At 31.3% G+C, this 15641-nt stretch overlaps 3 protein-coding genes across 7 annotated transcripts in view; 1 reads left to right on the top strand and 2 right to left on the bottom strand.

The window, feature by feature from the left end:
- Positions 1 to 1482: 1482 nt before the first annotated feature.
- LOC146535566 (uncharacterized) lies at positions 1483 to 2972 on the bottom strand. The gene is made up of 3 exons (XM_085192251.1): positions 2887 to 2972; positions 2421 to 2576; positions 1483 to 2331 (listed from the first exon to the last, which is right to left on the bottom strand). The coding sequence occupies exons 1-3, from the start codon at positions 2890 to 2892 to the stop codon at positions 1582 to 1584; spliced, it is 912 nt and encodes a 303-aa protein (XP_085048377.1). The 5' UTR covers positions 2893 to 2972; the 3' UTR covers positions 1483 to 1581.
- Positions 2973 to 3993: 1021 nt separating this feature from the next.
- Positions 3994 to 6231, bottom strand: LOC146535565 (uncharacterized). Its single transcript, XM_085191613.1, has 3 exons — positions 5189 to 6231; positions 4370 to 4505; positions 3994 to 4284 (listed from the first exon to the last, which is right to left on the bottom strand). Exons 1-3 carry the CDS (start codon positions 5255 to 5257, stop codon positions 4085 to 4087), a joined length of 405 nt encoding a protein of 134 aa, XP_085047739.1. The 5' UTR covers positions 5258 to 6231; the 3' UTR covers positions 3994 to 4084.
- A 1338-nt stretch (positions 6232 to 7569) lies between these two features.
- The window catches only part of LOC146535563 (cytosolic carboxypeptidase 1-like), a 46366-nt gene continuing 38294 nt past the window's right edge, over positions 7570 to 15641 (top strand). For all 5 annotated transcript variants that reach the window (XM_085191274.1, XM_085191273.1, XM_085191270.1 and 2 more), the window contains exons 1-2: positions 7570 to 7725; positions 8238 to 8372. In XM_085191274.1, coding sequence (XP_085047400.1) covers positions 8246 to 8372 — 127 coding nt within the window. In that variant the 5' untranslated portion in view covers positions 7570 to 7725; positions 8238 to 8245. The remainder of the gene's footprint in view (positions 7726 to 8237; positions 8373 to 15641) is intronic.

The following is a 15641-nucleotide window of genomic DNA, read 5'->3' as shown; positions in this document are numbered from 1 at the left end:
AAAGTACTTATTAAAATGAAAAAACAGTAAAAGACAGTTTTGATCTACATTAAATGGCCAACGTAACTAATATACTTATTTATATGCTGAGAGTAAGGGATAAGTAAAACTTAAGTCGGCACAGCTGATGAGTCAATGGCGTGATGTGTCAACAATTAAATGCGTTTTTCTCTAAAACTATTCGCAATTTCGAAATAGTGTAAAAAAGCAAATTTTATCTTCGTTTAACGTAGAAAATTAATAAAGTATTTTAAAGGATAAGGATTAATACCATTATGGAAAAATATCCCTCACAATAAAAAATATATTGAAATTACTATTTTTAGACAGAAATATGATCACTACACGTTATCCTTAAAAGATAAAAATATGCTCTCGCGGACTTTTTTGTAGATCTTATTAAGAGGAACAATACTCCAGTACATTTTTTTCATGTAGCACTTACCATTAAAGCAGCGCATGCGCGAAAGTGTCTCAATGGGTGGGACTTTAGACACATTTATCGTATTTATGTTAATTTACATAAGAATGTACAAATAATAAACTATATATAAACCTTCCCTGAGAAATACTCGACCTAATGGTGAAAACCTCATAAAAATCCGTTGGGTGGTTTAGAAGAAGAAGAGTTAGAAAGTTCAGACAGACACGAAAAGCGACTTTGTTTTATAAGATATAGGATAATAATTTTAATTTTTTACTTGATTTACTTTATAATTAAGATTCCAAATAATATAGCTTTATCATTACGAAACATTTACAGTGTCGCGAATTTAATGTAATAAAGAAATGTATAATACGTTTAAGACAACCCACACACATTGATACAGCCTATTCAACTGTCATAGGCATCATTTGTTAACTTCTACTTGCCTTGACTTTAAATTAATTTTAAAGTGGATCATTCTTCTAGGAGTAGCTAAAGCCTAGCATAGCCTTGAAGGTAATCTTTGGTTAAATAATGTAGCATATAAATTCGAAACATTAAGAAAATAGCCCTCACATTCATATTAATATTGTAATAACACATGTTAAAATATGCAATTTAGGAACACTAGAAAAATTTATATAATAAATATGATTCTAGTGATAAATTGAATATGAATTATTTTAAATATATTTAATTATATTATTGTCAATTCTGAGGCTAATCGTGGCGCAGAGGCACAGCGTGTACTGCGTGTAAGCGTGATTGTAAAGATGTAACAGCATCAGATTGTGGATTTGATTTCCTCTCGAGGAAATGAAATATTTAACTTTTTAATTTCCTTAGCTCTATCTAGGTAACAAAGCAAGACGCGTAGTTGAGTTCCGCGTCTAAACCTACAATTACTTTAAAATTCGACGGAAAATGAAGCATAAAACTGTATTAATTGGGAACAGACTGTCTTAAACAGTAAACTTAAGGGTTCCCCATGTCTATTCTATTATGTACAGCATGCTACGTAAAACTAAAATATATAGTAGAAATAAAATAATAAATTATTAAAAGGAATATTTTAATGTATAAAACCAAGTGCATTCGTACATACATACTTATTTATACAAACTTATGTATAAAACTTAAGCTACTTATGTAAGTTATGCAGATTCTACTGATACTGTGTCTTCGTCATTTAATCCTTTATCGGAATTGTCAGCCGACGGAAAAGATGCGCTTACTGGTATTTGTGGTTGTTGAGGAATTAATCCTGGTTGTTGATACTGTGGAATCTGTGGAAACGCTGAGATTTGTTGAGGGACTTGAGGAAACTGTGGGAACGATGGTCTCTGAGAATTTTGAGGAAACAATGGGATTACTTGAGATGCCTGTGGAAATTGAGGAATTGATGGAATTTGCTGAGATCCCTGGGAAAATTGAGGAACTAATGGATTTTGCTGAGGCCCTTGAGGAATTTGAGGAGCTGATGGGTTTTGTTGAGGTACCTGAGAGAATGGAGGGAACAATGGTATATGTGGACCCTCAGGCCTTTGAGGAAAGAGCGGGATTTGCGGAGATCCTTGGGGAACTTGAGGATAACCAGGCATATTCTTTGTATCTAAAGAAGGTTGAGGCGATTGGGAGCTTTGTTGATTAAAAGAATCTGCAGATTCAATTACTGCAGAGTCTTCGTCTCCCGCTGGTTGTTCTGCCGGTTGAGATGGTACGTTTTGAAGTGGTGGTTGAATAGGTGCAATTGGAACAGCAGGAAGAATTGGGGAAGCAGGGACCAATGGAGCAATCGGTAGAGGGAAATATGAAGCGCCTACTACTGACTGAACTGGACGATAACTTGGAATTGATATTGGGTATCCGAATTGCGGCTGATATCCAAACGGCTCAGACGGTATCTATAATAAATAAAACGATAATTAATTGATTTATCATTTTTGAATGTCTTTTTATTATATTAAAAATAATTTTTATTATAAATACACACCGCATTTATGTATTGACTCGTAGAATAGGCAAATCCTTTGATTTGTCCTGGTGTTATGGTTTTAACTTGTGATGCTGTGATTGGTATCGCACCCGGCCATGCGACACTCTCACCAGCCGCAGCCGAGGCAACCGCACACATAAATAACACAAACACCTACAAACAGACATTTTATATCATTAAAATTATAAATTAGTAAATATAAACTAAAAATATTTTTCATAACAATTTGCACAGTGACATCGTTGTGAAACGATATCGTTCTCGGGGACATAATAGGTATGTATTTAATTTTTTAACTTTCCCTGGTCGAGTGATTATTAAACAGATGATTGGTATATTTTAAGTAAAATATGCCAATAAGAAAAAAAGAAAACAAAAATAACAAAAATCGACGTTGATAGTAAGTATATCGCTTTCTTATTAATTTTATTTAAGTTATAAATTATTTAATTTTATTGCGCACCTTCATGTCGGAGGCACTTTACTTTAGAATACTGAGATGTATGTACTCGTATTAATTCTTCGCCCATTCTTTTATACCTGTTCGAGATCACCCACTTTAATCGTAGATAGAAAGATACTAGATATGACTTTTGAATTTGTATTCACATTGCGAACATAAACAACTGCTCTACTATTTTCGTTGTTAATGGATTAATTTCTAATGAATAATTTGAAATAAATTATTAATTTGGTAATTAAAGGAATAATAAATTATATCATATTACCACCAACGCAAAATAAAAAGTAAATAATTACTGATGATATATTTTATAAAAAGGAGATAAGTTATTTATTTTTTATTTGATTCGGACGATTCTTCTAGGATCCATGTTTTAAAAAGATCGAAAAACAAATGTCTTACCTGTTTTTAGCTTTGCAGCAGTCGTTGACTTACTAACCATTAACCAACCTATTTATACCAAGTATTTTTAAAAAATCGTTCATCCGGAGTATATTACTAGAAAATTTTAAATTGCTCTACAATTTCATAAAATATTTGGTACAAATATCATCATAGTAGTACTAGGCTTGCCCAAAAATTTTGTGAAGTGTGATAAGTATATATTACTCCATATTATGTTACTGATTTACTATATAAGATCCGTATTCGATTGAAAATAAATATTACATTTAATTGTCTTAGTTTATTTTCATCTTTTACACATATCATCATGTTCTTAAGACAACGTTACACTTAGTATCCTGCACTAATTGTACTTACGTACAAAGAAAGTATTTCAAATATTTTTTCTTTGTTTTCATACAATATCGTTGTCTCCCGCACAAAGCAGCGTTGGCAGAAAGAACCAAGTGTCAAGACACTCCGTTCCCTACTTTCCGCCGAACTTTTCGAGGCATTGCATGTTGAATTACGGAACTCAACGCTGGACTTTTGTTTTGATGCTAGAACGAAGAAATGAAAATATTAATAAATAATAATTTGTTTCCACAAGTAGAGAACAAACCCACAACTCGTCGCTTTACAGTCACACCCTCGTACCCCCTGCCACGACGACTCTATACAATATAAAAAGTCTGGTCATAAATGAAACAAGCAGAATAACAATTATCTTTTCATTCATATGTATAATGTTCAAATTAAATAATATAATAATATTCAAATAAAAAATATAAATAATAATTTAAGTCGTAAAGTATTATACTTTGTCTTCGCCCACAGATGGGAAGAAGAATTGCATAATTTTTTGTTTGTATAATGCAATCACCGTTTTAGGTACATCACGATGTAAAGGATGTGCACCACCTATGTAAGCATCATCCCAAAAATTTTTAAACAGTTGTAGGAACACGCGGAGTTGTTTTACCTGTGGCATTTTCGAAGCTTGCGTGAATTTACCTAAAAATAATTAAAATTGTATATTAAATCGCCTAGAATTTGTGTCGTAAATAAGATATAAATAAAATTAAATATAATTTATTACTTGCGCCACTGCTTTGCCTTTTTACTCGAATAATTGTTATGTTTGCCATTGTATTGTTATTTAATGTTTCATTTATATTACTAAAATTTGCTTTTATCATATCACTAGATGCGATGGTAATAAGTTCATTTTCATTCTGTGAAAAAAAAACAACCCAGTATCGTTATTTTGATAGAGTGACCAGACGTAAATTATTTATTATTTATAACAAAAGCTAAATATAAATAAGACTCAGCTTAAGATATATAATTTTTAATTAAAACAATTTGTTGATATAACCAAATTTGCTAAGAAGAATGTAATGAACGAAGCGAAGCTCTAGTTATTTATCTTTACTTTTCATAATAACGCAATGGTACCGTATTATTATATTATACGTTAAAAACAAGTAAGTAGGTATATATCAAAAACTAAAACCATTAAATATGATAGATTAACAACTAGGAAATGTACATAAGTGATAAGGCACGCGCAAAAATGTGATTTCCTCAATTTCTATGATAAAGTAAAATATTAAAATAAAAATCAAATGTGCTATTGATATTATCCTTTTTTGTTCTTTTTCTCATTAAAGTAAACAAGTTTTAATATAGCCGTACTTGCATAAAATTAAATTATTTCATTTTAGAAAAGATTTTCGAACGGCACTCGTAGTTGAACGACACCCATACCTATTTATTTTATTTTGTAGAACAATAATATATATTTTCTGGTTTAACCAGCCATAATATCATCTTTCTAGTTAAACTAGTTTTGCACTCATCAAAAGTATTCTGGTTAAAGAGCAAATTAAAACTGCTTTGTTAATTCTGTATTTACCTTATGTTCAATCGGTAGACTATTTATTGCACTCCAGAACCAAAAACTAATATATAATATAAAAAACATAGTTAAAATGTAGTAAGACTAATATAGTGTTATAATATAAATTAGTGGCCTTAATAACAGTACAACAGTAAGATGACTACTTTCAGAGTGATTTTAAAACTAAACACAAAGAATCAGTTCAGTTTTCTTTTATAATTTTTCTTCAAATATAAATAAACAAGTATGTTATACTGTTCTTGTTATTATAATCGCGGATGATAGATTATGGAAAAATTACTAAACATAAACATGCATTACCTTCATACTCAGTAGATGTTGCTGTGTAATGTTTCTTTGTAACTGGCTACAATATCCACAATTTTTCAAAATCTTAACTGACTGTTTTATAAATTTATTCGTATATCATATCTCATTAAAAAAAATTAACTTCACACTGTACACGGCAGGGTAGGCAGATGGACCTTAGTGTTAAGACTGCAGAATTTTCTGCAGAATTCTGGAGGCATTGCATTTTGAGCGGCGAAACTCAACGCCGCGCTTTGTCTCTTCACCAGAGAAAGAAAATGAAAATTTAAATTTAAATAAATATTTCATTACCTCGAGTGGGGATCGAACCCACAACCAGCGTTTACAGTCACACTTTGTGCAGCGCCACGACTGGCCTCAACCGGTCATAAGACAGAAAGTTCCCTTAAATTAAAAATATCAGTTTATAAGAGCAAATATAAATATAATACATAGTTATTGAAGATATTTCTGTAACATTGTTATTGGAGTCATATTGCTTTGATATTATATTACTACTGACAATGTCCTTACAATTCAAGCGTAACGATTGTCATCCTATCCTACACTGCTGCTGCATCAAGGCTGCTCTAGATCTCATTAGATAGAGATCACCGACTGACATTTGCTACCAGTTGACTTCAGGTAGCACCCGTGACATTTGTGCATTAAACTTGTTCAAATTATAGCACTACAGAACTATTAAAATGTAGTAATAGCTGTTATACTTTTTCGTTGATTATTTTTAATTAATTATGTATATATAAGTAATATATTATGTGTTTTTAAATATTTTCCACAATAAGCATGCTTAAAGCGTATTGTATTGTATTGTATTGTATTTTAAACTTTTATTTCCGTTTAAAATGTTTCCCGTATAAATATACTATTCTAACTGCCAAAAACCGTAGAAATGCCATTATAATAAAAAAAATATGTTAACAAATACTATAATATTAAATCTTTTTTAAAAACTATAAATGTAAATTACAAAACCTGATACTGATAAAGGAGTTGGCCACTTACAAATATAATTAAAAAGTTTACGTAATTTTGATAAGTCAACGTTTGGCGATGACATTTGCTTGTACATGGAGTATGTAATATTACTGTATTTTTAAACAGGATTAGACAGCGAGTACTAAAATGATTTATTTTTATTATGACAATTACAAAATTGCACAAAATTTGTTCTTGTGATGAATGTGATATGTCAGGTACATTAATGGATCCAAAGTTTACTTATTACCTTGTCCACATGTGGTTTTTTTGCTTTTCCTGTCAATATTCCTAAACGCTATATACGATTGTTCGTAAATAATATGACGAGTCTTCTTTTACAAGTTTAAGCCCCTATATTTGTGTACTAACCAGTAAACTGATATAAAATTTTCAATTTAATGCAACATCTCGTTTTATAAGGATTCAATGACCGAGGCCGACTCATCCATCCAGGCACAAGAGATCAAAAAACATAAAAAGAAATGTATGTATAAAAGCTATTTTTAAATTTACATTATGATATGCATATACCTAGATAATGTCATAAAAATAAATTTAATATCTTAAAATTATTTTTAATATTATCTCTTTTTTTATCATACAACCTCTTTCGTGTGTTCTCCATTCAACGTGACATTGGCAAAGTGATTTTGTGCTGAAATGGCACGCTCGGGACGCCATAATAATAATAATAACAGAATAGAACAAAATTAAATTTTATTATTTCATTTTCATTACAATACATTTTAATACATATTGTGCATCATGTTTCATATTTATTATTGTTTCAAAAAAGATAACTGAAAGATAAGAAAATGAAAATATTTAAATATAAATTAAATACAAACTTTCCCCTTAGTGAAGGTTGAATGAATGAATTTGAATCATGTGTCAGTCAGACATTTCAACTTTACCGCGACAGTATTAATTGCATTTTAATGAAACAAATTATATTCTTCAGTATAAAAGAGTTATGGCTACAGTTATTATTACTTAGAAATTTAGTAACCCTCCAGTTAAGTCCGGGGAAGGTGATAGGTAGATTTAGAGTGACGTAGCGGTAGCGCGCCCCCGCGGTCACGCAGCGCGACTTCAGCGCGCTGTAAGCGGCGAGCAGTCGGCCCGCGGCCGCCGCGAGGCGCTGAGCTGGGGCGTACACGACAATTGCACTTTGTTTATTTACAATCTGTCACTATTAATTACCCAAGAAAAGGACAACACATAGCACCGCATTCACGCACGTACGTTTCATAGTCGTTTCATGAATAAATTTAGTCAAAGCATCACGCAATTCATACATGGTAAACGCGTCCACACCGGCTGTTCATGTTTTGGCCTACATTCGTGACAGTACTAACGTCTTGTTTATCGATAACAATGTTGTCTAGATTTAACATTAACATATAATACCATACAATACACGTTACATGCTCTGTTACATTTACCCTATACATGAATCAAGAACTTATGAACATAAATTACTGTTTAACGTATACTTTCATACAGCTTTTTTCTTTTATTGCTTTTATAGCTCAATTACTTCTTTTTCTACATCAGCTTCACTGGCTTAATGCTAAATTCAGAAATGATAAGCTTACGTATAAAATGTAATGAAAAAAACAAGTATTTTAAATGTTCTTACATTTTAATTATACGTTTTTATTTGCGCAAAGATCATATACATCTATGTACATAACAATATATCAAGAATGTTTGTAATGTTGTGAACTGGAATGATATGTAATTTCCCCAGCGTACCGCATGGCGGACGACGCGGCGGCCGACTGCCTGTTCGAGCGGCTACGCCTGCACCAGCAACGCGCGCCGGACGCTACAGAAGTAGCGCGCGGCATCACGGCACGCATCAACTCACGTCTCACGTCACATGGTAAGGCAAAACTAGCAAACTAAGACTTACTCTTTTACTTAATAAATATATCTTATTAATATAATATGTAATCTATATATATAAAAGGACATGTTCCCACTGACAGGAAATACGCACGCACAGCCGTAACCGCTATGCGTAGAAACTTGAAATTTGGACAGATGTGCCCATGCCCATTTTAGCGTAGTTTTTACTATGCTACAAACTTATTTGATGTTTCGTGTATTTTTATATTTTCATATTTGTAATGTTGTTAATTGTTAAGTAAAGTAGGTACTCGATAAATTCGAAAGTTTTCGTTAGTATCGATATAGCCCCACTAGCCCCATAACCCTTTAACCTAATTAGATAAGATTTAAATTCTTGCTATTTTTGCTCAGTTAAAAATTATCGGATTGGAAATGCGAAGGTTAGAAACTGAAAATGACTGGAAAATTGTAAACTATATGCTACGCAGTTATAATTTAATACTCTCTATCCCGCTTAATGCGGAAGAATTATAAACTTAAAAAGAAGAAAGACAACTAGTATTAATGCGATATCATATAAATATTTGCTAAATCATACTCCAAATATATTCGGACGAGGTGATCTATTGTTATTCACCGGAGCTACTAGGCCATGATCAGTAAACTGGCTGTGTAAAAAAAATTGCATACAATAATTTGCAGATTTCGAAAGGCATTAAGCAATGACATACGTTGAACAAATAAAAACTGCAACTGTTTTATTTTAAGTAGGATGTAAGTAGATGCCACGGTGGTGCAATTGGGGAATACGTGATTGTATTAGGTGATGAGTTTTAATTCTACTCGGAGATATTAATTACCTTTCCCCCGAGTATCTAAATATTTGTCCTGCAAAAAGTGTAATTGTAAAAAAATAGTTTTTCAGTGGTGCTTAGGTAAATATTTCTATTAATATATTAAATAAGTTAATTTATTTCCACATAGTTAAAATGTATGCTGCGTTGCATTTCTTGCTCCAGAAATAACAAAGAGATCTTTGTTGTCTTTGTAGAGGATAACTAAAAACAATTAACTCTAATTCAAATGCTAAAATTATCTGTAACCAGTCTGAAAATATTTAGGAACAGCAAAAGTTAATTTAACGAGAGCAATATAAATTGCCATGGCCTTGTCATAGCGTCACTGATTTAAATACTAGCTCGGAAATCTATAAAAATGTTTGCCTTGCACTCGTCAGTACTAAATGCCTGAATTGTTTCGATATGAAATGAACACTCGTATTGACGATATCATGTTATAACATTGGCTATCTACATAACGTAACTTACATAATTTAATTAAATTATATAGATACATAGGAGATATAATGTACATATATTATTATTTTACTACTATTTGTATTAGGAAACTTGCTCAAACGTTTAGTCTTTAATATTTTAAAAGAAAAACTAACAATATTTTTAAACTAATTTAAGAAAAAATTAAAGTATCCAAACAAATTTAAATGTAGGTGCATAGAAATCTGTTATTCACTATCACCAATAGAACACGAAACTCGTAAAGTTTGGTCGGAAGTTGCAATGCGTAAAACCCAGAAACGTATTATTAATACCAAATGCCGTCATTACTAGTAAACGCCAAGTGTTTCAAATCAAAGAACGAACTATCGTACTAATCCTAACAAATTATGGGACCATTCGTGGTGCAGGGACTCAAGCTGTAAACGCTACGGGTTGTGGATTCATTTCCCACTCGAGGCAATGAAATAATAAATATTTATATTTGTTTGCTCTAACGTTGAGGCAAACTTGGTGTTGAGTTCAGCCAGTCAACAAGCAATGCCTCCAGAATTCGGCGGAAAATTAAGAACGAAAATGGACACGATGTGTCTTAACACTAGGTTCCCAGGTTTCCTTTGCCTACCCTGCTAAATGCGAAGTTGGAGTTAAAATAGGTAAGTATACCATGTCAGATATATTTTATCTTACAATATTTTCATTATTCCAATAATCAAATAATAATGTTATTTTGTCAATGGCAGCACACCTCTTATTATTTTCTGTAATAAAGTATACCGTGCAAAGTTACGCTTCTGATTACACTTTGCATTATTTGGCACTTCGCCCCAAGACATCTTCATCATGTCTTCTCTCATGAGTGTTAATTGAGGTAAACTCATGGAGCTCCGAACGTACTAATCGCTAATTTGCATTCTTTTTAAAGAACAACTTATATCTGCCAGTTTTCTATGCGTGGGACGGACATGATAGAAGCGCTCGAAATAATTAATTTCCTTAGCAATAAAGAAATATTAATATAAGATAGTCAATTATTTTTTTTTACTGTTTTTTTCATTCCCCGCCCTGCGTGGTAGAGCACGAATTCATAATTAAAGTCATTTCTTTCTGCACTCATTTCTCATTTAGATACTTTCATAAAAAAAAATATTTTGAATTAATATGGTGGTTGTTGATTAGAATCCACTTAAAAAAATATTTTGTCTGTTGTTAATTAATCGCATTATTTGGATACATTTTTAAAGAAAACTTTACCACTCAATGACTTTCACTCATCAAGAAATAAATATATAAGTATTTCGGACAGAAGCCGTAATGTCAACAATTAGTAGATAAGTTGTAATTGATGCATTTAATGTGCCCGAGACACTGATTAATTATAGTGCTATACGAGTATTTACAAAACAAATTACATCTCCATTCCAAAAGATTTCATTACAAATTTATTACTTACTAGCGGCCCGCTCGCGATTTCACCCGCGTGAACTATGTTATTATTAATTTCTGTCTCCATGACTACGTCCTAGTGACGTCTATGCAAAATTTGAAACTCCTAGCATTTGTAGTAACGAAGTTTCATACAAACTTTCGACCCCAAAAACAACCCCTTAGAAGTGGAATATTGCAAATTCCCGTCTTAGCGAGCACCTACGTCCTATAAGTAACTCCTATGCAAAATTTGGGATTCCTAGCACATGTAGTTTCTGAGATTTCTTGATGAGTGAGTGACCTTTCGATTTTATATATATAGATTTATTTTTTAATTATTTTCAGCCAGCAAGCAGTTGATACAAAATTTTAGTTAATTTAAATAGTAAATGATTCAGAATAAATAAATTTATAGCGTTAAAACAAAATAGAAACACATTCGGGGTGGAAAGTTCTACTAAGTGTAATAAATATGCTTTTTTACGATTATGGCAGTCACGTGACTCCCTAACCGCGTTTCGTACGCCTGGGATAAAGTTCTTATAAGAACGTAATGTGGACATAATATTATTTAAGAATATTATACATACAGGAATATTTATAAGATTCGTATAATACATTTATTAACTTGAAAAAAGTATAGAATGCATACTCAAACATTTAATGAATACATTTTATTACATTTATAAAAAAAGTTATTAAATACAAAAGTCTTTTACCACGTGAAATATTACCACTTTTATTGCCATTACCAAATATCAAATTTAATTTTAACTAAGTTAGAAATCCATTTGGCTAAAGTTTTCGCGTGAGTACGAGCAGTTAAGAAGTTTGAATGGGCTGGGTATCACTCAGACTTTTTTCGCTTAGTGTAGCTGAATGGCTCTATTATCGTTTAGAAGGTATTCTTAGATCTGATTACGGTAAAATTACTATAAAAAAATTATATGGGGCGACCCGGTAACTGGCACAACGTAGGTTCTAGATAAATGAGCCTAATGAGTTTCATGTTAATGGAATATAAAATTATTTGAAAGCATTGTGTTCATATATGTAAATAAATAATATAAAATGATACAGTAGCTGTTATCATATCATTTTGAAGATTTGTTGGATATGAAAGATTTCTAATGGCTATGGTTATTTATTCTATACTAGCGGACCCGGACGCGGCTACGCCTGCCTGAAATATAAGAATATAATTTCTATAGAAATATAATTTCAATCTAGATGAAATGCTAAAAGTGACTATTATATTTATTTTTATAAGGATGAATATCAAAAAGGACGCGGTAACGAACGCGGTCGCGTAGCGACGACGGTTGTTATTAACATAGCAGAATAAATTGCATGTCAAATTAGAAAGTATTTTAATTTATTAGTATATATGTGTAATGTAATATTATATAGCCTATAGCATCTTCTGAAGAATGCGGCTTTCATACAAAACAAAAACAAAGTAAATCGATCCAGTAGATCCAGAGATCTTAGCGTTCAAACAAACAAACAAACAAACAAACTCTTCCGCTTTATTATATTATAGTACAGATAACATTTTTGTACTAAAATGTAAATTTCATAATTAAAGAACATTTGTTAACGATTTAATGTTGGTATAGGTAATATTATTTATTTTCGTATCTTACTTATATCTCTACAACGTAACAATATTAATATGAGATAAACTTTACACCTGAAAAATTAAGCGATATATTATAACTCTATTCTCTTCATTATTTGAACGCAATAAATCACTTTGTTTAAAAAAGCAAGTAAACGTCCGAAAGTTTCATATAAATATGACCATTGAGTAACTAATAAACATATTGAATTTATCATATTCTACTTCAAAATTCCATGCAAAAAGCTATTGATGTCTGCGGTGACAGAATACGCCTAAATATTGCCAAACTTAAATTAGTTTTAAACTTTACAATTTATATAGCGATAACCCACCTCAGAGTTAACTAAGGAAGTGTCATTGCAGTTGTATAGCGTGTTCTACGGTCGTATAGACTGTTAGGTATTCAAACTCGCCCCGTGCCCTCTCCAAGTGTTACCATTAATTCATACCTTATCGGAAATTCCTCATTACTTACATTACAATAAGTACTGACTGTGCCAGGGTGTTGCTACCCTACTAATTCCTTGACGTCATGTTACACCCACTAACAGGCTTATGTAGATACGTAGCTTTTGTACTTTGTTTTATTTTTTCGCCTTGCACTTTTTTAATCGGCACCAATTTTTATAAAATTTTAAATTTAGACTCTTAAAAATATTTTATTGAATACGTGTTTCATGGTTTATTAGAATTCACCCTGCTAAGGGTCCAAATAAGCAGGCGAAGCTGCGCGCGTCTGCTAGTAAACTTATAATTGTACTTCGTTTCATACAAAATAAGACTCTATATAATGTATATACTCAAACAAATTAAAGTTTATGAATTTTTATATCCCGTTGACCTATAATCCCGTTAATGGTACGGACCCGTCATGAGCGACTTATAATTTGATCTTGATTTTTTTTCATTCTATTTATAAATGCTAAACATAAATCAAGAGTCTCCTTGACATTGGTTTAGACTTCAGACCGCGATCCGTTTGTTGTGCTTTTTATAATCGTGGCTAACAGATTATACGAACTAATATTTTAATGGTTTCTAATAGAATACTTCATAGTAAAATATTATAAATTCAAGTAAATTATCTAAAATTATTACTTTTAACTTTTTTAATATTATTGACACCATGGATAATATTTAATAACATATGTACAATATAATTTTAAAACAACTGCTGTTTTGATTTACAATGTCACGCAAAAATGAACTACCGGTAATAAAAAACGCTGATAATTAAACAGAATTATTTTGGATGGAAACAACTTAAATAAGCAGATTGAAAATCAAATTTATTTCAAGATATCGTGAAAAACAACGCAACGCACAACCATATTTAAACGTGAAAAAATGTTATTGCAATTAGGTATATAGTCAATACAAACTTTTTCATTTCTTTGCCAAGTCGGTTCGGTAACCTCTAGTCTCTACAAATGATCGTCGTCGATCCATACCTATATTATAAATTCGAAAGTAACTCTGTCTGTCTGTCTGTCTGTCTGTCTGTCTGTCTGTCTGTCTGTCTGTCTGTCTGTCTGTCTGTCTGTCTGTCCTTTACGCAATCAGGGCCAAACCGCTAATTAAATTGTGATAAAATACTCATATAGAGATACTTGAGGGTCCCGGGATGAACATAGGATACTTTTTTTTTCTCATATTTGTAATATTTTCGTTATATAACAATATATTAAAATAATTAATTTGACAAGGAATTTATTCCGCCATGTTAATAACAATCGTCGCTACGCGTTGCTAAGCAACGGCTTGCAAAGTTTGCTGTTTTAAGAAAACGTCACCCAAAGTGAGTTTGCTTAATGCATACATGGTGCGCGCCGATATAGATTTGTATACATTAACAAAAATTAGATGATTTCTATAATTTGATGTTCATCCTTATGAAAATAAATATAATAGTCACTTTTAGCATTTCATCTAGATGGAAATTATAGTTTACTGTATAACATTCTAATAAATAAGATGTCACTGATTCCAAATGACCTAGCCTACGAGTGGTATAGTATGACCGACGCGAACGGGCAGATGACTTTGATAATTTTGTAAATTTTTATATATTTTCGAATTACTATTATTTTTTATGTAATTATTTGCTGCTTATAATTAATTTATCTCAGTTCGGTTATCTATACCGATGTTATACACTGAAAATATCGTAATTTTAATAATTTGGGATTTTATTTAATATTGTTCGCAAAAATTAATAATTATTTAATATAGAAAAATGTTTAGTACGCGCGCACGGCAAACTTTAGGTACTTTTTCTAATATTAAGAATTTCCTTTAGTTACTTTTACTTCTTTTGTTTGTTAATTTCGGTTACTCAGATATTTTTTCTAATAATAAATCTCCACTTATTATAATTTTTAACTTATTTTAATTATTTAGGCTTATATTTTCGCGGGCGCAGCCGCTTCCGGGCCCACTAGTAGTAAATAAAAAGACGATTGTGCTTAAGTAAATTGATAAAGAATATTATTTATAAAGAATATTATTAATTATTATTTTCAGTTCTAATGATCTGATAAAAGTTGAAATGTCCACCATATTGTAGTTGGCAACGGTTCCCGGACAATATCATGATGGTTGGTTTCCGGAACGGCACAAATGATCTGTAGCAATTCATCAAGTGCGCATAATTTATTACTTGTTGTTTTTGCTAGTGTATAAATTAAATAACTTTCTATTTTATATATCTATCAAATAATAAGCTGTTGGCGTAAAATGTTTGATTTTTGCAAAATAACTGTATAATTTAAAAAGATTTCATATCAGATTTTTTAAAAATTAATAATTACTTTGTTTAAATCTAAATGGATCTCGGCGTCAGTTTAGTATATGTACTTTAAATGTATGTAAAAACGTTGGAGGACGTCCGATGCCAATAAAGCTTCTGTTACCATGACACTAGAGAAATTTCTTAAAATAAAAATTTATG

Source organism: Heliconius melpomene, chromosome 10 (assembly GCF_056956725.1).
Source record: "Heliconius melpomene rosina isolate 202511_hmr_F chromosome 10, ASM5695672v1, whole genome shotgun sequence".
NCBI classification, from domain to species: Eukaryota; Metazoa; Arthropoda; class Insecta; order Lepidoptera; family Nymphalidae; genus Heliconius; species Heliconius melpomene.
Note: the sequence above shows the minus strand (reverse complement) of the source record. Positions and strands in the feature narration are given on the sequence as shown.

Bases quoted from the DNA above. Each gene is read 5' to 3' on its own strand.
- LOC146535566 (XM_085192251.1), bottom strand. The intron at 2,332-2,420 runs GTGTGTATTTAT...TATTTATTATAG, and splicing joins CGAGTCAATACATAAATGCG to ATACCGTCTGAGCCGTTTGG.
- LOC146535565 (XM_085191613.1), bottom strand. From the start codon at position 5,257: ATGTTTTTTATATTATATATTAGTTTTTGGTTCTGGAGTGCAATAAAT. The intron at 4,506-5,188 runs GTAAATACAGAA...TTTTTTTCACAG, and splicing joins GTCTACCGATTGAACATAAG to AATGAAAATGAACTTATTAC. The intron at 4,285-4,369 runs GTAATAAATTAT...AATTATTTTTAG, and splicing joins AAGGCAAAGCAGTGGCGCAA to GTAAATTCACGCAAGCTTCG.